This window comes from Xyrauchen texanus, chromosome 9 (genome assembly GCF_025860055.1).
Source record: "Xyrauchen texanus isolate HMW12.3.18 chromosome 9, RBS_HiC_50CHRs, whole genome shotgun sequence".
In the NCBI taxonomy this organism is placed as follows: domain Eukaryota; kingdom Metazoa; phylum Chordata; class Actinopteri; order Cypriniformes; family Catostomidae; genus Xyrauchen; species Xyrauchen texanus.
Window position 1 is genome coordinate 34,965,262 of NC_068284.1, and position 27,982 is coordinate 34,993,243.

General features: G+C 39.3%; 1 protein-coding gene and 1 long non-coding RNA gene across 2 annotated transcripts; both read right to left on the bottom strand.

The window, feature by feature from the left end:
* Positions 1-8,712: 8,712 nt before the first annotated feature.
* LOC127649101 (large neutral amino acids transporter small subunit 2-like) lies at positions 8,713-20,667 on the bottom strand. Its single transcript, XM_052134029.1, has 11 exons — positions 20,553-20,667; positions 17,886-18,090; positions 16,368-16,519; positions 13,928-14,053; positions 12,585-12,738; positions 11,427-11,550; positions 11,160-11,263; positions 10,763-10,859; positions 10,350-10,499; positions 10,006-10,183; positions 8,713-9,713 (listed from the first exon to the last, which is right to left on the bottom strand). Exons 1-11 carry the CDS (start codon positions 20,665-20,667, stop codon positions 9,613-9,615), a joined length of 1,506 nt encoding a protein of 501 aa, XP_051989989.1. The 3' UTR covers positions 8,713-9,612.
* Positions 20,668-23,824: 3,157 nt separating this feature from the next.
* On the bottom strand, positions 23,825-27,907 carry LOC127649664 (uncharacterized). Its single transcript, XR_007971315.1, has 3 exons — positions 27,152-27,907; positions 26,323-26,988; positions 23,825-24,125 (listed from the first exon to the last, which is right to left on the bottom strand). It is a non-coding gene; the product is annotated as an uncharacterized LOC127649664 (long non-coding RNA).
* Between the last annotated feature and the right edge of the window lie 75 nt (positions 27,908-27,982).

The following is a 27,982-nucleotide window of genomic DNA, read 5'->3' on the forward strand; positions in this document are numbered from 1 at the left end:
TGTGATTTATGATTTATTCATAATTTTTGAGTTACATCCGGAGTGAAAAAGCAAAGAAAACTAAAATGAAACACACACACAAAATTATAATAATGATAAAAAAGTATAGATAGTTAAACATTTTAGTACACGATAATACTGAAAGGGCACCTTTTATGGTATTTAAAATATTCCTAATATTGTTTTGGGAGTCCCCAACAACAGTTTTACATGCATGCAATGACAAAAAAACACTTTTGTTGTCTTATAATATGCATTTATGTTTACCTGATTTGCTCACCGACTCCCAAATGATTTGTTCAACGACTCCTTTTTCCAAACCCCTCCTTTGCGTGACGCTAATCTGCGGTGATTGGTCAGATGACCCAGTCAGTTGTGATTGGTATGCTCTGTGCAGAGATTGTTGGAAACGGAACGCCCATCACCGCTTTGTAGTAAAAAAAATCAAAATCAGAGAAGGAATTTGAGTTGATTTATGTTAGCGATCATAGCCCAAAGTTCGGTGGTAAACACCCAATCAGTTATTGTTTGCGTATTGATAAAGCACTGCATTACTACAAGTTATTGCTATATTCTTTATGACAACTCCAATAACATCGACAAACATTTCACATATTTCCAAAAAATTGACATTGGAGACCTAGAAGCTGCGCTGAGCATAACTTACACAACACACACAAATACTTATTAAGCATGTTAAAAAACACATAAAAGCAACAATTATTAATAATACTTACAGGTTGTGATTCGGAGGAGGAAGCTGATCCAAATAAACTTGGTACTGAACCTTCCTTCAGTATCAACCGGCTCGCGAATCCACACTTGAAAGCATTCATGTTCGTAAAGCAATCGTCATTAAAATGACGCGAACACAGCACAAGGTTCGGGCTATACTTGTGTGGTATAGTTGTAAATATAAACTCTAGCCACTGATTCTTCACATGCTCGTCCCTGGGCAGTGAAAAAAGGGTCGCTTTTGATACGCACTTGAGAACACAGCGTCTTGTTGTCGACATGATGTTTTCAAGTTTTCCCTGGTGTCTGCGCGCAATGAGTGGGCGCGGCCAATTTGATAATTTTTCGTCTTGACGTCACAACGAAAAGGAAAATGACTCATTGGATAAACGATTCATTAAATTGACTCAAGAGTCGACTCCTACATTTAAGAGACAATAACTTTTTTTACGGTGAACTTTCATATATAAAACTTTGCAGGATGTTTTTGTTCACTTAAATCTATGTTACACACTACATGAAAGGTAATTTTCAAAATTCCATAATAGGTGCCCTTTAAAGTGTACCTAAAATGGTTTTAAAACGTGCCTAATTTTGTTTTAAAGGTCTCATACAATTGATTTACATGCATCTAAGTTCAAAAATCACTTTAATTTGCTCATAATTGAAATTGCAACATTACCTTTTTTCCCAGTGTCAAAAACGACTCGTTCAATAATCCATTCTAAAGGATTAATTCTAAACTATTACTTTCAGAGAACCTACTCTGCTCTGATTGGTCAAATGTCCCAGTCTGTTGTGATTGGTCTACCACTTACAGTGCATGTCGGAAAGGAAACTCCTGCTACCATATCCGAGTTTCAGCTCCATCTGAAAAACTGTCTGTCTGTTTTACCTTAACAATTTGAGCCTGGGTCCGATAGTGATACATCGGAAGATTAACCCAAACCGCCATCGCAAGCACGACGAGAACAGGACATTTCTCAGTGGTAAGTTTACATGTAGTTTGGAAATAACATGAGTTAGCCGGTTAGCAGAGGTTAACAGCTAACAGGCTAACGGCGTGCACTGTCTGTACACGTATACATACCAGAGGTGGGTTTTTTTGTTACCAAATTACATAGGTTAATCCAGGAAGTAAGTCTGGAATTACTAACGACTAATTTCAGGTGTTCATAATCAGTTCTTTCTTTTGGAAGTTAATAACTCCATTTGTCGTGCACTTTGATTTTTGAAGCTTTGCTGACTTTTTTACATTCACAACAGCTATAGAACACTACATGAAAAGGTAATATTTGAAAAACCAGGTGCTGTTTAAATGTACAAAATTAGATAAACAAACTTGCGGGTGTGCTGAATATGACCAAAGTTCAATATAACATCACAATTGTCAAAGTAATGAAGAAAAAATAAAATATTCTGCCACTGGGGTGGGAAGGATTAATCAACCAAATCGAGTTTCAGAGCATGTACATATGCTTGAATAGGCTTCCAGATTTTAGAAAATTATGTGTTGCGTAGATTGAAGGAATGTTTAATTTTCTAATGTCTAATGAAGTACAAGGCATCTTTAATCCATTGAGAAAGTTTTGTTGTCTGGCCAGCAATGTGTGAAAGGCTATGAAATCAATTAAATACAGGGGTAACAGGTGACCAGTGTGCAGGACACCACTCAGGCCAGTGATAGGTGAGGGCAGGATGTTAGAAGTGGATATAGCCGAGAGAGACTCGAAAACTAAACACAAAAATGAGGAGAGAGCAGGGCAGGACCAGAACATATGTACAGTTGGGATTAATGGCAGGATTACTACTAGCCAGTCTTCTTTTTGACCAATGTGCTCTATGAACCACCTTGCAACGCACCGTGCCAAGCACAAACAGAGGAGGAATGGACCCGGTTAAGAATTTATGTCCAAGTCTCTTCGTCTATTTCTGTGCTGAGGTCTTGAGACAAGATAATGCGGAGAGAGTCATTAGATGAAGACTGAAGAGAGAAAATCGCATTATATAATCTCGAAATAGACCATCTGGAACCAGGGTTGACTGCAAGGACAATGTCTACTTCAGAGAATGCAGATTTGTCATGAAAATTAGGAAAATGTTTGCGCACAAAATCTTGTATCTGTAAATATCTAAAGAAGTGATTATTAGGAACGTTGAATGAATGGGTTATCTGGGCAAAGGAGGCAAACATACCATCAATATACAGGTCAGCAAAAGAGACAAGCCCACGCTCCTTCCAAGAGGCGAATGCACTATCCAGAATGGAGGGAGGGAATAAAGGGTTGAAGTATATGGGAGATGACAAGGGGATGGCCTGGAGCCCAAAGTGGTGCAAGAACTGAGCCCAAATCCTGAGACTGTTTGTCACGAAGACATTCTATGACAGAGTATTTCAATGCATAGAGCGTGGTCGGGAGACAGAGAAGGGCAGAGAGGGAGGAGAGCTTAAAAGAAGCATTTCAATGAGGAGCCAGTATAGAGGTGTCTCAGACTTGCAAACATAGCGCCAAAGCAACTTAGAGCACATATTTGCTGACCAATAATAGAATAAAAAATAGAGAGAGCAAGACCACCATGTTGTTTTGGTTTTTTTTTTTGCAAATCTGTGGGGTTCATTGAACTGAGAAATAGAGCTATCAAGCGTGTGAAAAAAAAAGGCTTTGGAATTAAAATAGGGAGGCAATGAAAGAGATATACAAATTTGAATGCAATTAATCCTACTGGCCAGAGATGGGAAGAAAAGACCAGTGCTTGAAATCTTAAGCTAAATTATTAACCAATGGATTGAAGTTATTATCGAATATTTCTTTTTTGGGAACATACCTGTCTATATAAGCTCTCACAGTTAACAGTGCATGTCAGAGCACAAACCAAGCCATGAAGTCCAAGGAATTGTCTGTAGACCTCCAAGACAGGATTGTATCGAGGCACAGATCTGGGGAAGGGTACAGAAATATTTCTGCAGCATTGAAGTTCCCAATGAGCACAGTGGCCCCCATCATCAGTAAATGGAAGAAGTTTGAAACCACCAGGACTCTTCCTAGAGCTGGCCACCTGGCCAAACTGAGCGATCAGGGGAGAAGGGCCTTAGTCAGGGAGGTGACCAAGAACCTGATGGTCACTCTGACAGAGCTCCAGCGTTTTCCTGTGGAGAGAGGAGAAACTTCCTGAAGAACAACCATCTTTGCAGCACTCCACCAATCAGGCCTGTATGGTAGAGTGGCCAGAAGGAAGCCACTCCTCAGTAAAAGGCACATGACAGCCCACCTGTAGTTTGCCAAAAGGCACCAGAAGGACTCTCAGATCATGAGAAACAAAATTCTCTGGTCTGATGAAACAAAGGTTGAACTCTTTAGCCTGAATTATCTCATCACCTCTTATACCATCCTTACAGTGAAGCATGGTGGTGGCAGCATCATGCTGTGGGGATGTTTTTCAATGGCAGGAACTGGCAGACAAGTCAGGATCGAGGAAAATATGAATGCAGCAATGTACTGAGACATCCTTGATGAAAACCTGCTCCAGAGCACTCTGGACCTCAGACTGGGGTGAAGGGTTCATCTTCCAACAGGACAACGTCCCTAAGCACACAGCCAAGATAACAAAGGAGTGGCTATGGGACAACTCTGTGAATGTCCTGGAATGGCCCAGCCAGAGCCCAGACTTAAACCCGATTGAACAGCTCTGAAGATATCTGAAAATGGCTGTGCACCGACACTCCCCATCCAACCTGATGGAGCTTGAGAGGTCCTGCAAAGAAGAATGGGAGAAACTGCCCAAAAATAGGTGTGCCAAGCTTGTAGCATCATACTCAGGCTGTATTTGGTGCCAAAGGTGCTTCAACAAAGTATTGAGCAAAGGCTGTGAATACTTATGTACATGTTATTTAAAATTTTTATTTTTTATAAATTTGCAAAGATTTCAAAAAAACTTCTTTCACGTGGTCATTATGGGGTATTGTTTGTAGAATTTTGAGGAAAATAATTTATTTAATCCATTTTGGAATAAGGCTGTAACATAACAAAATGTGGAAAAAGTGAAGTGCTGTGAATACTTTCTGGATGCACTGTATTCATGATGTTAGCCAGAGGGGAATTGGCCCCCACACTGAGCCTGGTTTCTCCCAATTTTTTTTTCTCCCATTAACCATTATCTTATGGAGTTTTGTGTTCCTTGCCACAGTCACCTTTGGCTTGCTCACTGGGATTATAAATACAATTATTATTTATTTATATTTAAACACAAGTCAAAATCGTATTTTATCTAATTACACAATGATGACTCATCGACATTATAGACATAACAGTTTTATCTTCTGTTAATGCCTGATTTTCTGTAAAGCTGCTTTGAAACAATGTGTGTTATGAAAGGCGCTATACAAATAAAATTGACTTTACTTGACTAATGCAAGGAATGTCTAAGGGATGGAAAAACATATTTACATATAACATATTGCACATCTACAGTAGACTGAATTCTAGAGGCCCTCTCTGTGGCAAGTTTATTTTGATAGGCTGATAAAAAAAAGTATTTACCCTCCAAGAAAAGCCTTAAATATTGTTGCTGCTGAGATATCAGGAGTAATGTTAGTAGAAATGAAATGGTCAATACAGCTGTTTATATCTTTAACTAAATCGGGGTCATTAAGTAATAGTGGGTTGAAGCACCAGGGAGACCATGTCATTTAGCTGCAAGTTAGTGAGATGTCAACCAACTGTCAGGATCCTGTTACTTTGTTAGTCATGTTTATTTTTGTGGCAAGATCCTGACACCCATGTTCTGTGTTTGTGTTCAGAGCATGGTGTCTGGGTCCTGACTCTTTAGCCTAGTTCATTTTCTGTCCTGAGTCCGGATCCGGACACTCGTGCTCCATGTCTTGTCTTTGTGGGCGCATAGCTTCAGGTTCAGTTCGGTTCTTTTGCCATGCACTCTTCTGTCAGTCTTGTGTGAGTGCACATGGCTGTGTTTGGTTTTTTATTGCCATGTGCACTTGTATCTGGTTGGTCTTGTATGATGGCACATGGCTTTGTGTTTGTTCTGCCATGTGCTTCCCCGATTCCGCATTATTTCACTCATTACTCTCCCTCGTTGAGTCCTTGTTATGCTAATTAGTTTCTTATGCTGAGATTTTGGTCCTGTTTTTCATGTTTTACTTAATCGTGAGAGTTTTCTGTAGTTCTGTTTGGGTTTTTATTTTCTTTAATAAAGCCCTGTTATTGTTTCTTCTCTGCATTTGGTCCATTCCTTACTAATTATCACATAACAATCTGGCCAGTACAGGACCCAGCAGAGGCAACATGGGTATTTTTCTCGACCCAGCTCCCATCCAGAAGGAATTGGTCTCATGGCACCACCCAGTACAACAAGGAGCTTGCCAGTGAGCCCCACAGGTGGTGCTTTGATGAGACCTGTTTACAACATCTATTCCTTTTGGGCTTGGACAAACTGTTCAGTGCTGAAGTTGAGATTTTATTTTTTGGCCATAGTGGGCCATATTTGCCAACTCGGCAAGATGGAGGCTCTACTCTGTGGCAGAGCTTTCTCACCTGAGCACACCTCTCTGCACATGCCCTGCCCTTCCCCTGGCTCTTCTCGAGCTTCTCGCCGACTTAGGAGGAGGAAGCTTGGCGCGGACCACCAGGAGGAGGGGGAGACGGTTGCTCAACGCCAGGAGGTGGGGTCCGTGTCCGCAGTAGGATGCCATGAGGGGTTAGAGTCTGCTGCAGCTCGCAAAGAGAGGTCTGAGTCCACTACTGTCCCTGGGCGACCACTAATGTCCCTTCACCTGTGGTCGTCGATGAGTGTGTCCATCATCAGTGGCTTTTGCCCAATCTGACCCCTCGCCAGCAGCCACAGCTCAGTCTAACTACGCCCTGCTCTTTTCGGTCAATGTCCAGTGTCCTCCGTCCAACCTGTCCCCTGTCCAGTAACCACCGTTCAACCTGACCCCTGTCCAGTGGCCATCGTCCAACCTGACCATTGTCCAGTGGACGCCACACCGACTGACCATTGTCCAGTGGACGCCACACCGACTGACCCCTCACCAGCAGCCGCATCCAGTCTCCAGTGCCCATCGATGAGCCGGTCCAGGTCCCAGTGGCCACGATGAGCCTTTCCAGTCCCCTCTGGCTGCCGTCCAACCTGACCCCTCACCAGCAATCACTGCCCTGCCAGTCCAGTTCTCAGTGGCCACCGACGAGCCAATCCAGTGGATGTCCCCGTACCTGACCTCTGTGCAGCGGTCACTGTCTTGCCCAACCTCATACCTGTCCTCAAGCCTCCTCCCTGGACACCAGACCCTCCCCACGTGGATCCTCCAGCCAGGCCACCGGACCCCGTCCTCTACCTGCACCCTCCTCCCAGACTGCCGGACCCTGCCCTGCACCTGGATCCTCCTTCCAGACTGCCGGATACCACTCCCTGTCTGAAGTGTTCAGGGGCTGGTACCATCTGTCCCATCCTGGCCTTCTAGTCTGCCCTAGTTGTGTCTGTCTGTTTTTATTTGCTTAGTGTTGGCGTGGTGTGGTGGTGGCGTAGTGGGCTAAAGCACATAACTGTTAATCAGAAGGTTGCTGGTTCACTGCCACCCCACAACCACCACCATTGTGTCCTTGAGCAAGGCACTTAACTCCAGGTTGCTCCAGGAGGACTGTCCCTGTAATAAGTGCACTGTAAGTCGCTTTGGATAAAAGCGTCTGCCAAATGCATAAATGTAAATGCTTCCCTGATTCCACCTCGTTTCCTTCATCACTCTCCCTCGTTGAGTCCTTGTTAGTTTCACCTGCTCCTCATGTGCCTTCTTGTCTCTTTATTGAGTCCTCTTCCCTCATGTCTCTGCCAGATGTTTTTATGTGTGTTACCCTGTCAGTTGGTTCCTGTCTTGTTAGTTTCTTAGTCAGATTGCTTTTTTGTTTTGTTGTTTGGTCCTGTTTTTCATATTTTGCTCCATCGTGAGAGTTTTCCGTTCTATATGTTTTCTTTAATAAAGCCCTGTTATTGTTGCCTCTCTGCGTTTGGGTCCATTCCTTACTAACTGTGACACAAACACTCACACAATATATACAGAAAAAAAAAATAAAATAAAAATAATAAAATATATATATATATATATATATATATATATATATATATATATATATATATATATATATATATATTATTATTATTATTTTTTTCTGTATATATATATATATATATATATATATATATATATATATATATATATATATATATATATATATATATATATATATATTATGGCCATTGAAAAAGGTTACATCCAAGATGAACGTGTAAAAAAAATAAACAACAACCTAAAAGTAGAAACCCGATTCCTTCCCCACAAAGTCCCTTCCCATTTTGAATGCTGACAGTAGAAAAATGCCAGCACAAGGGTCAACACGACTAGGCTGTGTAGGTTGTATAAAACAGAAGGCTATTGATTTTTTCTGCCTAATTCTATTTGGCTCTTTTCTGGAAACCCACTGTAAGTTTAAAACCTAATTATTTTGCTTTATGTGTTGTTTAGGGCCATTTATTATTTTTTTAAGAAGTCTTAAATATGCAATAGATAGAGACAGATAGATAGATGGAGAGAGAGAGAAATAATATCAAAAATGTTCTTTACAATTATTCAACAAAATGACTGTTATAACAGCAAATTACACATTTTAAATAGTAAGAAACAAATTTAGGTAAAAGAAAAATCAGAAACTGACCAAAAAACACGAAGAAATATATATATATAAAAGTACAAAATTCTCTGTAAAAGTAACAACAACGTTTAGGTTAAATTACATTTAAAATCTTACCAGTAGATGGCAGTATTACATGAAGGAAGGTTATTAAAGGGTTAGTTTGCCTAAAACGGAAAATTCACTCATCATTTACTCACCCTCATGCCATTCCAGATGTGTATGACTTTCTTTCTTATGCAGAACACATACCTAGATTTTTAGAAGAATATTTCAGCTCTGTAGGTCATACAATGCAAGTAAATGGTGATCAGGCCTTTGAAACTCCAAAAGTCAGTGAAAAAAGAGATACATTTTGGTCTGTTCTCACCTAAAACCAACTGGATCGCTTTAGAATACATTGATTAAACCACTGGAGTCTGGGGGATTACTTTTATGCTTACTTGGTCTCCTTTTTGAAGTTTCAGAGATCTGATCCACATTCACTAGCATTGTATGGACCTACAGAGCTGAGATATTTTTCAAAAAATCTTTGTTTGTGTTCAGCAGAAGAAAGAAAGTCATACATCTTAGAAGGCATGAGGGTGAATAAATGATGAGAGAATTTTCATTTTTGGGTTACCTAATCCTTTAAAGGCAGCATTCCAAATTTGGCTTTCTTTCTTCCGTAGAACACAAAAGGTGAATTTTTCAACAATATGTTGGACACGTTATTGTAATGAAATTTAATCAGGTCCGGGGTTGTTGAGCTCCAAAAAAGTAACATCAAAATATCACATAATGGTTCATACAACTAATTGACTATTTCAAGTCTGAAGCTATAAATAGGATAGTTTTGTGTGAGGAACAGACTGAAATTTAAATAGTTATTCATTGAAAATCTTCACATTGACTTTAACTCTTGTTGACACATACATGAGAGAAGTAGTGATGTCCAGTTCATGGACGAATCATTCTTTCTTTCAAAAATTAGGCTAGAATATTCTTCAAAAATTAACCATTTGTTAATTACAGGTTTAGAACAACATAAAGGTTAGTAAATGATGACAGACGTATAATATTTGGGTGAACTAATCCTTTAAATCTCCTCCCAGTGTGTATGTCTCTATTGCATTTCTCTGCTGAACCCATATACTTAAATTTGCCAATAGTAAGGATTTTCACAACTAGCAAAGCACTTCTATCCAGCTTCCTCTTTTTCTTCGCTCCCATCTTCTCTGCCCTCATCCACAGTTGGATACACCACCATGCACAACTTCTGCCCCAAGTATGTCATTTTAGCTGTAAGGGCAAACAATAAGATGGATCTTTAGTGCCCTTTGTAAACACCATTCGAAATCTGATAATTCTACTGAAAATTGGACTTCCATTTATAATTATAATGATAATAAGTGACATTTTTAAATACACTGCTGAAAAAAACGACTTAAACCGGCCTCTAAAACCAGCTAACTGACCTGTCTGACCAGGTTGTGAGACCAGCTGAGACCAACAAACCAGTTTTGTTTTGTTTTCAGCAGGGTAATTTTCATCCAATGTTTATTTTGAAGGCAGATTTCAGATATTATCATACCAACAAAAGAATTGAATCTCTTGGGCTTGTTTTCCCAATAGACACCGAAAAGATACACAGGAACACCTGACAACATGATGGCCAGGCCTATAACGCACACCACAGGCTCAGAGTACAGGGAGAAGATCAGCAGAAATGCCCAGAAAAGCAGGAAAATGACTGGCCACGCCAAGCTCACCTGTGGAGTTAAACCTGTTGATTTCAATTAAGTAATGCAAATACACTCTACCACAAAAATCTGTAATCATACATTATTATCAGCAAATGCTCAGATTTGACATAAAGCGCTTGAGGCTAATTTGTCAAAACATAAAAATAACAAAACCTCTAGGATACAGTCTTACCTTGATTGGACGATAAATGTCTGGCTCTTTGATGCGAAGCACAATCTGCCCAGCAACTGTGACCCCATAAAACAGGTAGTTAATGAAGCCAACATAGTTGATCAAGGTGTATATGTCACTGGTAAACAGCATCAGCACAGTTGATATACACTGGTAAAAAAAGTAAGGTTTACATATACTGTAGGCGTAGAAAAACATTTGTATGCAACATGTAGGGGAGTTTCTGAGTTTAATACAAATCGACAGCATTTGTGGCACAATGTTGACAACCCTAAAAACCTTAATGATTTTAAAGAAAAGGAGGGGCGAGTCAAAATAATAATGAACATTATGCCACAAATGTTGTTGATTGAGCCTAATTCATATTGAATCCAGAATATTTTTTAAATTGAGAACAAGAATAAAGGGCTCACAGTGAAGAGCAAAGCTGGAATTGGTGTGCAGCGATTCACATGAATCATTGCAAATAGACAGGGTAGATGGCCCTCTCTTGCCCCGGCAAAGAACAACCTGAAAGAGACCATCAGTCAACCAGATAAAAAAAAAACATAGCATACATAATTATGCAAAATCACATGAGAAAGAGAGCTGTTATACAGAATATCAGCTAGGCTGTGATTCAGCGGTAGACATGAGGCTACAGGCACGATTGCAAGTGTGACATTGCTTGAATACAACAGTTCTAAAAAAAAGACACAATATGGCCAGTTATTTTATATATACCATCCACTGTCATCAAAACATGTAATACAAAGAAAAGGAGTGAATGAGAAAAACTATGACACAAAACATGGTATCATTATGACTGACCTAGATGAGGTGAAAAGGGAACCATTAACCCCTCCGAAGGTGGACAGTGCCACAGAGATGGGCATAATCCATGACATAACCCCAAGCAGCTTTTCACCAAATGTCTGAAGGAGAGAAAGTTTATACAGGTGATAATAGATTTAGCACTAATCGCAGATGGGTCAGTCTGAGGCATATTCTACTAATGAACAGGACATTTAATTTCCCATTAAATGGAGATCTCAATAAACAGATTGGTGTTGGCAAGGCAAGACCAGAACAACTCACCACGGCAACAGCATTAGAGGCCAACAGCTCCTGAGGGCTCATAGCTGTAACATAAGCAATATTCGCAAACACATAGATGAAAGTGACCAGAGGGATTGAGATGAAGATAGCAAAAGGCAGGTTCCTGTTAAAAAGAGAGTTGAAACATTAGTTGAATCTGTATTGTAATTCCTGGGCAATCGTGTACTATCCTCAACAGCAATTGCATCTTCATTTAAAGGTGCACTCAGTAACTTCACAAGTTTATATTGACGTTGGAATGACACCTAGGAGCGTGGATGCAGCACCATTCAAACTCAATATATTTCAGTTACTAATGCCATTGTAGAAAATCACTATTCACATCCAGCCAGGTTTAATTAAAATCCTGAGTGAAAGTGTCCAATAACAGGGTGGTTACTGACATTAAGCGGGTAGTATTCGGCTGGTCATGTGATTCAAACATGGCAGCCCCCATGAGGGGACACTCTCCATGTAGAATAAAATGGCTTTTATAAGGTTACTGATATGACTGAAGTCTTCATCTCATTTGAGTGTTCATGATTTTAGACATATGTTTCAAATTACAATTCATGTCTTGAGAACTAAAACCTTTCCTTGGGAGAATAATGAATAATAATAATTTTTCGTTCCCTCACAATAAGTTTTGCATTCCCTCACTGCATATCACTATGGTAATAAACATTATAATTTGTGTGGTTATTATGGTTTTACTATACAAATATCATAGTTTAACTATGGTTTAACTATTGTAATATTGTAAACTGTAGTAACCAAAGTTTTTTGGTGAAGATTGTGGTTTTACTATAGTAATGTTTTAGTAACAATGAAAAGTAAGTTACGTAACCGTGTTTTTTGACAAAAAACATGGTTTTAGTTAATTATACTGTAACCATATAGTTTTAATATAGAGTAACCATGGTTAATCTTGTGGTTACTATAGTTTTACTACAGATACCATGGTACTACAATACCAAGGGAATGCAAAATGTATTGCGTGGGCACACAAAACCATTTCAGAAAAAAGAATTCCCGCCCTGTCCTCTAAGGGGCTCCGTACTCATCACATTGAACAGATACATACACATTTAATGGCATCAAGAAACAATTCAACAATTGTGCATGTTGTTATAGTGTATGTTATAAATGACAGTGTACCTGTGGGGGTCAATAAGCTCTTCTGTTACATAGTTAAGGAAGTTCCAGCCTCCATAGGCGAAGGAACCCTGGAGGAAAGCGAGTGCGATGCGACCCATATCATATGGCTTCATTGGGTGAAATGCAGGTGCTGGCTCCAGCCAATAAAAATGACCTTTAAAAACAAACAGAGCAGCATTTTGTTTGTAAAATATCAGTAAATATATAGTGTGAGTAAGAGCATCTAATGACTGGAGAATGTAATGTGAATCATAATCATAAAGGAACAAGATGCTATTGATGCTCCTAGGCATAATAAATTTCATTTCTTTTGACTCATGTATTGCAGCAAAGCATATCATGTATTGTCAAATAGTCTATCATCAAAACTAACTGATTTCTCTTTGAGGCTTTTAAGCAATTATTAAGACATCACATGTTATTTCTTCGTTCTTTGAATATCAGACATATAAAACACAGCAGACATAATACAAACAACCCAACATAACATGCTTAACGGATTTAGATTATTGTGCTAAAATAGGTCAAATATGAAAAGTATGCCTATGTAATACTCTTAGACTAATGCCTGGCCTCTTATTTCCAAGCCTTTTATGCTCACAACTAATAATTCACACATGAGTTATTTAACCAAGCCAAACACAGATTCTTTTGTTTCCCTGGTTTAACACGTTTCACACTGCATTTTACTTTTGTAAATATGTTTGTGGCAGTAGAAAAGCATCTAAAAATGTGCAAGCATAGCAGCACCTATCCACAAATTCAAAGAAAATAAATTAAGTAAATTACTGTATAGGCACGAATCTTAAAGTCTTTGCTACCAAAAAAAAAAAAATTATGTTTTGAACTTATTCACCATTATTGCTCAGGGGGGGAAAGACATTGGGGCATGTTTTCACACTATATGGGGTAAGTTGTTACAATGAAACCTGCCATTAAACAGCCTATTATAGGCTTTTTATTAAAATGTGAACAGTAAAACAAATATGAAACACAAAACAGCAAAAATGTAACATACAAAAAAAAAAAAAACATAATTTTGGCCAAACATTATGTAATTAATAAATTGGATAAACTTAAAGATTTAAAGCATATGTGACAACTTGCCCCTATACAAATGTTTTTGACAACTTGCTCAACCTTTTGATATTTCTGAAAAATACTCTTATCCTGGGAACCACTGTTAAAGAAAACACATATGTGTAATTGGGCTTTTGACTCAAATCCTAATAGTTAAAGAGGTATTAACTTCCCCATGTGACAACTAGCCCCGGCCTACCCTACATGATTTATGTATTTATAGATAGTAAGAGGGAGAACTTGACAAAAAAATGTAGTTTTACCCTTGCAGATCTGCACAATGCCCATGATGATGATAAGGCCGAGGGCCAACAGTTTGCCTGTGGTGAACACATCCTGGACACGTGTTGCCCAGCGAACACTGAAGCAGTTAATCCATGTTAACAGCACTATGAGGCAAATAACAAATCAGTCATTGCTATAACAATTAAACATATACTTTTATTGAACAAGACTCTCTTTTTAGACAGACAGAACAGTGAGTAAATATATTATACCTCGCCCAATTTCAAATTCAGACTGCTTAAAGGAGAACTATTATGCCCCAAAGTGTCTTTGAAGTTTCAGCTCTAAATATCCCACGTATCATTTATTATACCATGTTATAAATGCCTCTTTTTGGGTGGAATCAAAAACATGCTGATTTTGTGAGTGTCTCTTTAAATGCAAATGGACTGCTGCTCCCAGACCCCTTTACAGAAGAGGGCTGTGCCTTTACAGCTCGTGCTTCGGTTATTACAACAACAACAAATCAGAACCTATATGACTGACAGCGTAAATACCGGAGTTAAGGCAGGGCTGGACTGGGAAGAGAAATCGGACCGGGATTTTGCATAGCATCTGGCCCAAAAAGGGGGGTGTTTCGCTGTCCTTTTCTGCATATTGTGGCAAGTTTTGGGGTCCGTTCTGTATAACGCGGCAGCTCATTTTAGCTTATTGCAGCCCATTCGGCCCATTTTGTGGCCAACTCACCGGCCCGCTCGGTTCTCCTGATGGCCTGTCCGCACCTGATCGGCCCCAAAGTCCGTCTGCCCACATGGAAAATGCCCGGTATGCTAGATTACCAGTCCAGCTTGTCCACTGCGTCTTCAGAGGCTCTGATGCCGGAAGTACATGAAGACTCTTACTGTATGTTCAATTTTACAGCCAACAACAGAACACTTATGACGCTTACGAAGCTGAGACATTATTCTTCTCACTGTATCTGCTCCAGCGTGGAAAAAAAATGGCGGACTGTGTGTAGATCACTCAGGGGAGGAGGGTGGAGTCCGTCACCAGTCATGGGCGAGGCCTGCTCTAAAGTGACATCACTTTAGAGCAGAAACGAAAACCGTTAATTTTGACACACTGTTTTTGATTAATAGAAATATAAGAAAGAGGAGTGGGTGGACTTTTAACATTGTAGGGTGGTTGTGTACACTCTGCCGACTCACATTTATGTACAAACACCATGTAAAAGTGAATTTTGCATAATAGTTCCCCTTTAAGACAAGCTTGGAGAGGAACAAAATGCTGTTTGAATATTTAATTGGAATATTTCACAGAAATATTTATAATTACTAAAATGTGTTGCTGCCACTTTCCCAAAAATGAAACAGCTTTTTTTACATGAAGAACAAAAACAAGGGGTGGGGGGGAAAAAGAAGTTTAAACTACAAGAATGATTAAAGTTGCCAGACAACATTGTTCCAGGTCTGTGAAACTTGCCAAGGACACGCAATCTACTGTAACACCTCTACATATGTACAATTTTAGTTCTTAAAAGTGAAAAACACCCTGCAGGCTCCAGACTGGTGTGAACAAGCTCTTTAGAAACCCTCCCATGATTGAGTGACAAAACCATAATATTTTAGTTCATTATCTGTAATTACATATTAATTTCTAGGCTAATGTGTTCCTTAAAAAGAAAAGGTTATAAAAAAAAAAAAAACACTTTTATGACTCAGCATGTTACTTCAAGTCAAGCAAAGTCGTGAGACATTGGATAGTTAATATTTCAAAGGGATTGTTCACCCCAAAATGAAAATTCATCAATTAGTCACCCTCTAGTTGTTCCAAACCTCTATGGCTTTCTTCCATGGAACACACAATGATATAGGCAGAGTGGCTGAGCCTCAGTCTCCATTCAATTTCATTGTATCAAGACAAGCATCAACACTCTTCAAAATTCTCCTCTTGTGTTCCAAAGAAGACGATATGGGTTTGAAATGACATAATAAAGTCCTTATAAAAAGTATTTTTTGGGGATGAGAAAATAGCTGAAAATGTTACAAACATTCTAGTTCAAAAACACTATTTTCAACATTTTATTTACAAATCTCCATATCTAATGCATATCCTATGTGGTACTCTAATCTGATTTTATAGTGGATTTTCACATAACACAAAAAAACATATTTTAGTCTGTTCACCTCTAGCATGTTTTAAAGAAATAGTTCTAGGCCAGGGGTTTTAATTCCTATTCATTCCATGAAAGTTAAGTTACATCTTCCAAATCTAATCAAACACATATGAAGACCCATCAACATCACTGGATGCACTTGTGAATTACACACAGGTGGGTCAGGTTTGGGTCTTCAGAAACTGGTTTGAACATGTCCATTCTATCTCTACCCACACTGTTCTTTAGCCCCACTGCATGTTGTAACTCTGTCCAGTCCACTTAACAACCCCCTCTTTAATTGAAGAATAGCCATTACTCACATAGGCAGAGTGCTGCAAGCACACTAAGGGCTCTCTCTGGAGGGAAACAGGCAGGAAAGAGAGGCTGCAATGCATAGTTGGCGAAAGTAAGAGCAATCACAGCCTGGCTAGTTGGATAGATCACCAACACTGCGGTCCACAGCCTCAGAAACCTATCCAAAAGACAAGCCCTGTGAGACTGAGGAACAAACTGTACATCAGTGGTTCTCAAATGGTGGGTAGCAGATCTGTTCTGATACTGTTGCGGACAGCAGGGGAAATAAAAATAAAATGCAACTAACCATAAAATCATTCATAGTTTGGATATAAATATAATGGAGTGACTATTTGCACTATTGTAAATAGCCCCTGCCACACAGTGGCTGTTACCAGAACTTTGATAGTTCAAAAAACACATAAAAGCAGAATAAAGGTAATCCTTAAAACTCCATAGATTAAATCAATACCTTCTGAAGTGATATGATAGGTGTGTGTGTGAGAAACCGAGTAATATTAAAGTCTTTTTTAATAAATCTCTACCATTGACCAGCCCCGACCAGTAGGTGGCAATATGCACGAAGAATGCGAATTGCCAAAAAACAAAAGAAGAAGAAAGTGAAAGTGGAGCTTTCTGTTAAAAAACTATTTAAATATTGATCTGTTTCTCAATCACACTTATTATATTGCTTCTGAAGGTATGGATTTAACCACTAGAAATGTATGGATTACTTTTATGCTGGCTTATGTAATTTTTGGAGATTCAAAGTGCTGGTCACCATTCACTTGGATTGCATGGACCTACAGAGCTGAGATATTCTTCTAAAAGTCTTTGTTTGTGTTCAGCAGAAGAAAGAAAGTCATACACATCTGGAATGGCATGAGGGTGAGTTAATGATGAGTGAATTTTCTTTTTTGGGTGAACTATCCCTTCAATATTTAATACTACTTAATATAATTAATAATAATGAGTATCAAGGTTGGTTACCCCCAGTGATTTAGTCCAGATGAAAGTCGAGGAGTTGAGAGAAAAGTTTGGTCAAGGTCAAATTAATCATGGTTTTGCTACATTAATATTGTAATAACCATGTTTTTTGGCAAAAGCCATAGTTTCAATGCAATTAACAATGGTATTATTACAGTAATATGGTGTTAATATAGTAACAATGTTTAATATTGTGGTTACTATGAATTTAAATACAAAAGAAACCTGGTGATACTATGGCTACTGTTGTTAAATCATGTTTTTGTAAGGGAAGGTTAAGGTTAAGGTTACATTTAAGGGCAGGGTTTTTTGTAGGATGTCTGTGGGACTCTACATAAACATAATAAACATGCTGCAAAGATGCAGCGATACTGTATGTTAGTATTTAATTAGGGGTGCAAATAATATCTCCCACTTTTTGCAGCAGGGTTTAAATAGCAAAGCCAGTTGAGAACCACTGCCTTGAATTACATTCCATCTACAAAACAGAGACACAAAATATTAACACATTTTTTATATTATTTCAGTAGGGCACAAAAGAAACACATCAGCCTTACCCTGCTAGGCCTCCAAAGATGTCCTTAACATAGGAATAGTCTCCTCCAGACTTGGGGATTGTAGCTCCCAATTCTGCATAGCATAGAGCACTAATGGCAGTGATGACTCCAGTAAGAATCCACACTATGAGAGCCAGACCCACTGAACTGGAATTTTCCAAAACACCCTTTGGACTTACAAAAATACCAGAACCGATGATGTTACCTGGGAAGGTAAGGACAGGGCAAGTGCATTTAATAAAAAGACATAACTTTAGTGATGTCAGAAGTGAAATTAATTAGATTAATAATAAAATTGATTGTTCCTCTAAATTCTAAATAGTTTTAGATATGTACAAAGCCATAGTAAAATGACTATAAATGTACAAATGTAACCAAACATTGTACTGTATATTAATGCTCTACGTGGCAACAATAAACAGCCAACCATTTGGCTTTATTATACATTTTCTTCTTTATTTGAGTTGATCAGTATATCCTATAATCTGTCTCTCTGTACCACTGTATATTATATATATACACTCTCAAAAACAATGATTTTGCCTTTTAGTTATAACAACTTAAAATGTAGAGTTAGAATAACTTCCCTGGATTACTCTTGTTGAGATAACTCAATTATCCAGCTTTTTTTGTTGGCTGAATGTGATAAGTTTTGAACTTAGAAAAACTATTCAGCTGAAATAAAAAATATAAGATGAGAGAACTACGCACATAATGCTCATGTATTTGGATTTCCAGCATGCACAGAAGAAGAAACCTATCCAAAAGACAAGCCCTGTGAGACTGAGGAACAAACTATACAGCTATATGCGGCATGAATAAATTACAGTTTTACTCTCTGTTTTTTTATTTTATTTATGCTGTTGGTTGTTATGTTTTTGGCACTTTCATAATTCAAAGCACATCTTTTTACTCTATGTTATTTGCGTGTAAAGTGTTGAGGCCCAGGTGTAACCCTTAGATAAGCTTAAATCTGAATATGATAAAGAGATTAGAGGTTGGTCTCTGATCATCAACTGGCCATTAACTATTAGATTATTTTACCTCAGACAATCGGATTAACCCTGACTACGTCTTTGGTTATTAATACTATTGGTATAGAGTGGTGGTGGTGTAGTGGCTAAAGCACAGGGCTGTTAATCAGAAGGTGGCAGGTTCTAACCCCACGTCCACCACCATTGTGTCCTTGAGCAAGGCACTTAACTCCAGGTTGTTCTGGGGGGATTGTCCCTGTAATAATTGCACTGTAAGTCGCTTTGGATAAAAGTGACTGCCAAATGCGTAAATGTAAATAAATGTAAGTTTACTTAAAAATGACATTAAGCTTATTTAGCAGGTTATATTGATTTAAGTCAAATTTATTTAAACAACTTTACTTTTTAAGTTGACAACTTAAAATGATAAGGCAGAACGGACACTGACTTTAAGTTTAAACGACAAGATACTGTCAACTTTACAATGATATTATCTGCATACATTTTATCCGACACATATCAATCTCTGCAATCTGCTCTTCTTTGTGCATGTCTGTGTGTCTTCCTGTACATGATATATTTACTGCTTTGTAACCTTCAGAGCCAGTTTCAACAAGTCTTGTAAAATATTATTCATTGTTAATACCCGAAGTAATAATGCTGTTTAGGTCAAGATCAGAAATAGCATTCCACCACTAGTCTTAGTTGCTTTCTTCCATCAAATTGAAAATATAATATCCATCAGATGATAGAAAATTATTATGGCTAATTTCAATACTGGCACACAAATGACAGGATCAGTGCCAATGGAGCACTCTGGGGTTGCCTTGCTCAAGGCATATAGTGGATTTGAAAATCTATCCAGTTCATTGCTCAACCACACCGGAAACTGAACCAGCAAGTTGTGGGTTGCTAGCACAACTTTAACCAACATTCCAGTTTTTGTGTGCCAAGATGAGGGATATAAACAGTGTTCCTGGAAAGCAGGCAACCATACTATAGTACCTGTTAATGGCCAGAAAAGGAAGAGTGACCTGACCTTAATGTAATCCATACACCTATGCACAACTTCAGTTTCAGATAACATGCATTAACCCAGCAGTGAGGTAACTGGCACAAAGTCTGGCATAGACCTGTTGGTGAGACAGGCGTGCTTCTCACATTTAAATCTAAATTACATCCTGTTGAGTGACCTAGTTTAGGTTAAACTCTACCTAACATTACCATACTTCCTCTCTCATATCCACAGACAAATCCCCTATGAGTCCCATAATCCTTACAGAGCACCTGTTTGGTGGAACCCAGCTGCTTTTGCTCTTTAAATATGGATTGGAGTCATGTGTGTTCAAAGTATTCTTAAAGTCATTACATGAAAACAATTAATACCAATAAAAGAAAGAAACATATATGGACCTTTAGAATTTTTTTTTTTAGAGTAGATCACCAAGTATAAGGAAGATTGACTTTCCATTTACTGTGTATTGACATCAAGCTATCTGGAAAGCACTTAATTTAAATGACACAAATAGAGCATCAATAGTTGCCTGTTAATGTCTGTAGCTGTCATTACCAGTCATCAAAATCTCAGCTTTCCCTGGCATTAGTTATGCATCAGTTTATAGTTGCATGCCCACTAGCCTATATGATGCAATGAAAATAAAAAAGAAACGTATTAAATCTAATGTAGACTTACCCACAATAATGCCACACGCGCTGACTAGTCCAATCTCTTTCTTCAAGGCCACTGCTGTTTCTTTGCCTGTCTCAGGTACTGGAGCAGCCCTGAGCCTTGGACAATTACTGCTCATTCTCACAGAGAGCAGCGCAACCCGCTGAACATGTGTGAAATTTGAGAGCCTAAACACTTTATCCTCCCGCCCCAACTACATGTGTGTACGCTGGTAAACACGCCCATGGTTCTCCTGTTTAATCTTGTTTTTTAATTAGTGAAACAGACCCAAAGGCAAGAGCTATCGTATCCTACAAGAACTTGCTTTCCATTTGTTTTATTAGGCTACATAATAGGCCGTGACATTGCTCGTTTTTCATTTTATTTTTCAGCAACGATAGCCTATAGCTCAGTATCGTCAATTTATAATAAAACACACAAATAATTATGCTGTACTTTTCTTTCATGTTATTTTAACCCTTTAAAAATGGGAGACGAACTGCTGTGTCCACATCACTGAGGAACTCACATGGTCCGTCCACACTGAGGCCGTTGTGAAGAAGGCTCACCAGTGCCTCTTCTTCCTGAGACGGCTGAGGAAGTTTGGAATGAACCACCACATCCTCACACGGTTCTACACCAGTACTGTAGAGAGCATCCTGACTGGCTGCATCACCTATATCTATAACAGGCGGTGTGTGAAAAAAGCTCGGAGGATTATCAGAGACTCCAGCCACCCGAGTCATGGGCTGCTCTCACTGCTACTATCAGGTAGGCGGTATCGCAGCATCAGGACCCGCACCAGCCGACTACATGATCTTGTATCACACACTGGACTGTCAAATATATTCTCCCCAATTCAACGACTGTATACATATTTTTATATACCCTTACCCTTATTTTTTATTTGTATTGTATGTGTATTCTATATTGTGTGTATTGTTTACTGTACATTGTATATTGTGTTGTGTAAGTATGTGTACATTTGTTATGTAAATTGTGTTGTGTAAATATGTTGTTTATTGTAATTGGTACTGCTATGTTATTTGGAACTGCACACAATACTTTCACCTACTGTTGCACTTGTGTACACAGTAGTGTGACAATAAAGTGATTTGATTTGATTTGACTTGTATTACTGCCCACCTTGAGCTCCAAATTACTCTGCAAGTGGCAAGGACCCTTCGAGGTCACACGACGAGTCGGAGATCTTGATTATGAGGTTAGGCAAATGATGAACAGATAGGAGACGGGCATGTCAAATCAACCACCGCAACCTCCTCAAACCATGGAGGGAGGTGGTACCTGTAGCCTTGGCGACGGTAGTTGCGGAGAGGGCGGAGCTCGGGCCAGAGGTATTTCCCAAATCAAGTTCATGTATAAGTATTTATTTATCACCCCTTATTTATTTTAGATACAGTTCCTAGTTAATGTTATTTACACAGGGCAAATATACTATTAATCAAATCTACTTTTATTATGTATCATATTTTAATGAGGATATAATTTATTACAGCTGAAAGTTACATGAGCAAACAACGTTTGAATGTCAACCGTAACAAGATCAAAGTGAAGTTCACAGCTTTTTAACACTTCTCTGCACAAATTAGGAGGCTGTTTATTGGATCAATACAGGTAAACGTCATATTATGTGACTACACATTACTTTACAGAGCTTAAAACCTACTAATTAAGTCTTGTCTTAAGAACAGGTGGTGCAACCAAATTAAGCCCTGACATCTGGCAACAAAAATCATGCCATATTCAAAATCACTGAGATAATTTTTTTCCCCATTCTGATGACTGAAGTGAACATTACCTGAAGGTCTTGACCCGTATCTGCATGATTGTATGCATTGCACTGCTGCCACATGATTGCTAATTAGATAATGAATATGTAGGTGTACAGGTGTACCTAACAAAGTGGCCTGAGTGTATATAGTTACATGCTTCATATGTACTATAAGTCTGTTGTCACAAGTACCTTGTTCTAAACTGTAGTGTGCTGGGCAACGAATGTAACCTCGGTTACCTGAGATGAGGGGAACATGACATTGCATCACAAAGCTGACTCTATGTGGAGTGTCCTTCTATAGGACCTAGTTGATACCTTTCTACAATAACGGCAATTCTAAAATTGGCTATGATGTTTAAGCCCCACCCTTTTAGGCACAAAGCTATCCGGTACAAAAGACGTCCACGCATATTCCTCAGAATTTTCTGACTGAGGGACAAGAACGCATCATTCGCACCTCAAAGAACTCGGAGTCTGTAGGCGCGGCCCAGACAGTGAAGGCAGCTCTCATGCTGATCTGAGAGATATATCCAGCTGCAGACCCACAGCACCACCAGTTTCAGAAACCCAGCGCCAGAACCTGAAGTGAGGGGCGGAGTTATTGACAATGAGACAAGCATGGCGGAGAGCATGGTGAGTTGTGTAACGTTGTCTAACATTTTTGACATCATGTGTTGAAAAATTATTGCATATATTAAGTTCAGCGTTTATCTCCGGGGAGGCGCAGCTGGTGGCACAACAATTCCCCGCCGCCAGCCTTCTGGATTATAAACAACTGAGGAAGGCATCCAGCAACGGGTCTGTCGGACCCCGGAGCAGAGTCGGCAGCTCTTCCGCTCTTTGAGCTTCGGGAAGGACGGCCACCCGTTTGCGTTTGCCCAGCAGCTCTGTGACGCCTGTCGGAGATGGTCGCTGGAGGGGGGAACCCGAATTATGGCTCTCTTGAATTATGATCTGTCTTGTGGCAAATGGTTTTGGCTCAATGTTTGAAGACATTTTATTTTTTGTGTTGGCATAGTTACTATGTTTGACATTTGTAAAACAGTATAGTCACACCGTTTCCCTCTATCACAATTAAATGCACAAATGTGTTACTAGAGCATATAGGGAATATAGAGAAATAGCCACATTTATATATATATATATATAATAACGTATCTTTGCTCTGTGTGAGACAAGTTCAGTATTAGCATTATTCTTAAAATTAGATTTTATTTAATTGTATCTTTTGATCTATGCATTTGTTTAAAGATAATAAAAAAATGTCAATATAATGAATAACAATGTAAATACTTCAATAAATACAAGAAACATAACCATAACAAATTCTAAATAGCATTTATAACATTGCATTTGTGGTAAACAAAAGCCCACAATGCACAAATGTAATAGATAATAAACCAATTACGAGAAAAAAAAAATACACAATTTACCGTAAATTTAAATGGAAATATAACTAATGCAAATGTCATAACAACTATTTATTGAAATTTGCTTTATTTATTTCAGTTCTCAGTAATGCTTCAGTGTGCTACTCCTCAAAACATAGGGCAACACACAAGGGAGTATTGCATTCCACACACATGAATTTGGTGAGGGACCCCTGCTTTGTCCTGCGAGTGCTGGATAGGCAGACCTTGTAATGCCGGCTGGTCCTGCTGCCCTTGGAAGCTGTCTGTGGGACTTCAGAGGGGAAATGCCTAGCTGTCAGACACAGTGGAGTGTCCAAGGCAGGGCGGCCTGCTTTGGATGGACACCGAGGTGTGCTGTGCTCTTCTAGCAGTCCTCTCATCAGGTTCATCCTGAATTGCAGGGTCATTAATATTTTTTATTGATTCCATATATAAAAAATAAATGCAAAATTAGGACAAACAGAACATAAATACATGGAATCATTTATATCTGTATTATTCCCAACCCCCCCCCCCCCTGAACTAGTCCCTCCCCAACCCCCGACCTTCCGACCAGAACTCCTGGATCTTAACAGCCCCCCAAAAGACATGGATTATGTCACCATCATCTGATTGACAGCGCAGGTGGGTGTGTCTTTAAGACCAAGCCTATACAATCTAGAGGATGTCCAATAAAATCGATGTAAAATCTTATTGCATAAGGTGAACCTTTGCATCTCTAGATGCAGACATGATGTTTTTCAGGATCCTAGCCCACACTCCCTCCCTCCAATGTCAAGTTTAGATCTTTCTCCCATAATCTTTTGAGGAAATTTAAAGCTTCGTCCCCAGACTCTGCTGCTTTTGGGAAGAGTCATGAGGCATCAATCACCACTCCCAGAGGATCTGCCGCACTAGGGGGGTGCATGCCACTCCCAAAAACAGTGCAGAGTAGGTGGCGCAGCTGTAAATACTTTAAAATTGAGATCTGGGAATGCCAAAATGTTGAACCAGATTTTCAAAAGATCTCAGTACTCCACTCTCATAAAGGTTACCGAGTGTATTAACCCCCTCACAATCCAATCTGACCAAGAGAAAGGGGACTTATTAATACATGGTTTAGGGTTCAGCCATATGCTCGAGGCTTCGTTAAATAAATATCCAAGTTAAACACTCTGGACACTTTTGTCCATAGTGCATGTAAATTCAAGATAACTGGGGTGTGACTTAACTTCTCCGATTAGTTTGATTGAAAGGCTTTGCAGTGGCAATAACTTCCTTTTCAATACAAAACCAGGGAGAGCTCTCTCAGGTGTAAGTGACTAATAAGCCAAATGTCAGAGACCGAATGCATAATAATAAAACAAAATCTTGGGTAGCCCTAACCCACCTTTGTCAATCGGCCTATGTAACTTATTGAAATTTAACCTGGGATGCTACCATTCCAAATGAAGGACTTCGCTATGCTATCAAATTGCTTGAAATAAGAGAGGGGGATATCTACAGGGAGAGACTGTAACAGGTAGTTGAACTTTGGAATGCAATTCATTTTAATAACATAAACCTTCCCAATCATCGATAAATGTAATGAAGCCCACCTGTCTACATCATTCAAAACCCTTTTTATTAAGGGATCAAAATGAACTCTGACTAAATCAGACAAGTTTGCTGGGAATAAAATTCCCAAATACTTAAAGCCCTGTTTGGGCCACTGGAAGGCTGTTACTGGACAGTATGCGGTCAATGCCAAAGCTTTGGATTTAGACCAATTGACTTTGTAGCCTTAGAACTTGGAAAAGGAATTAATAATTCTGTGAAGGCAAGGCATAGATCTAGTAGGGTTGGAGACGAATAATAAAATATCATCTGCGTAAAGCAAAAATGTATGCCCCACACCTCCAGCCATCACCCCTGGAAAATCATCCTGCTTTCTTATTGCGGCTGCTAATGGTTCCAGGGCAAGACAGAACAATAATGGGGACAGAGGGCAACCCTGCCGGGTGCCCCTATCCAGAGTAAAATAATCTGAAATTAGTTTGTTAGTACCGCTGCTAAAGTGTGTCTATAAAGTAACTTAATCCAACCAAAAAAAGTACTCACGAACCCATACATTTCCAAAATCGTAAAAAAAAAAAAAAAATTTAAAAAAAAAAATCCCATTCTACCATATACTCATATCAAGTCAGATGGCAGCGACCGGAGATTGATCATTTGCTACTGACCACATGCTATCGATGAAAAGCTTAATGTTATCAGAAGAGCTACGGCCTTAAATAAATCCCACCTGATCTATATGTATAAGTGATATCATAACTTTACATAATCGTTTAGCCAGAATTTTTGACAACATGTTTACATCTAACTGGATCAGGGAAATTGAACGGTAACTTTTACACTGGCTTGGATCTTTGTCCTTTTTAAGAATCAGACTGATCCGGGCTTGTGTCATGGTTGGTGCAATCTTTCCATTATTTAGCATGGCCACTGTTGTTTTTAGTTTAACTGCATTCATTTACTTTACATGAAAATTGATTAAAATTATTAAAACAAACCCTTTATTTATATGTAAATTATATGTTGATCTCAGTCTGATGTGCAAATTCCTCACCCGTAAATTGGTGGTGGACAATGTGGCTGTTCAATACTGCAGTGTCAAGGAGGTGAACGAAGACATTCTTGTACCATTTGGTGGTTTTTCTGGTACAATCAAGGAAGCTTTTCATCATGTCAGCCTTGTCCTCTGCCCCCATCTTTTTGTTATATTCCAGCACACAGAGAGGCTTCATCTTTTTTCTCTGGTGATATGATCGACCATTCTGGTGGCTGGATGGACCATGATAAGAAGATGAACATCCCTCTTCTCATGCCATTTCACTGCCAGTTGTGTTTCATTTTCTTTACATTCAACCTGGCCCTTTGTCATTTTGCAGGTGAATGTTGGCATTCCCTTCCTGCAGTCCCACAAGCTCCTGTGTCCAGGGACAGGAGGAGCTGGATCAGTGTGGGACTACTGTACCATTTGTCCACAAACAGGATGTTACCCTTTTTCCAAGTATGGGGCAAGTAATGTCATGAAAAACAGACCCAGAGAATCCAATGCCTTCATAATGCTGGATGTCAGTGGTCAATCCTGTGTATATGATTATGTCTTGCATGTAACCGGTGAGTACATCACATAAGACAAAATATTTGACCCCAAATCGGTGACGTTTAGTTGGTATGAACTGGCGAAATGCCAGCCTACCCTTGAATTTCATCAGCAACTCACAGATCCCTGTGGGGCACAAAGATGTGATGAAAGGATGAGGTGAAAGCAGTGAATATGTTTCAGATTTTTTTGCAGGGGGTCGTTGATGTTTTCCATTACATTGTTGGAGAATTTTTGTTGAGAAAATTGCCATTAATGCAAAAATGTAGTGTAACATGACATAACTTACCCCAATCGTTAGCCTGTGTTAATCATGTCGACGATATACATCCTTTTGGGCCGGATCCGGTGACAACCTGCGAAATGCGCAACATTAGGACCAATATTACAGTCCTATAAGGGGAACTGTTCCTTTTTGATTGCAGTTCCTCATTGTGGAGCGGAGGGGGGCGGGGCCGGGTCTGAAGGAATAAAGGCGGCCGGTGGCGATGGTTCAAGAGAGAGAGAGAATTACGGGCATGTCCGTCATGTGTGTGTTTGTATATGTGTTTTTGGTTTAAGTTTGCATAAAATTATGATATATGTTGACATGCCGGTTCTCGCCTCCTCCTTGCCCATCATTAACTGTGTTACATCGGTGCCGAAAACCCAGAAAGGAGGAGGGATGCCCGTTGCAGAGTCCTCAACACCGCCGTCCACCCAGGGGAGCGCCGCTGCCATCTGCCGGGTGACGGAGTAGGCCGACCGCCCGGATGCGGGGAACAGCCGCCGTCCGCGCGGCAAGTGGGGACTAGATACCCCGACCGCCTGGAGCGGTAGGGCCGCGACCAGGGGTGGAGGAGTGTCCCCATTTGCTGCCAGAAAAGTGGAGGCGGCTCGCCTCCTCCTTGCCCATCATTAACTGTGTTACACTCATCTTCTGATTGCTTTTATTTGTGAAATAAAAATGACAATAAGGTGGCTAATTTCAATGAATTGTTTCAATGCTCTACCCATTTTACCAAAACTTCGAAGGAAATAAATTTAGGACATCTGGGAGGCGAATTAGCCATACACACACATATTTCTGTATGGAAATGGCTTAAGATTTATTTTGCGATAAACCAAATTTTATGTGACA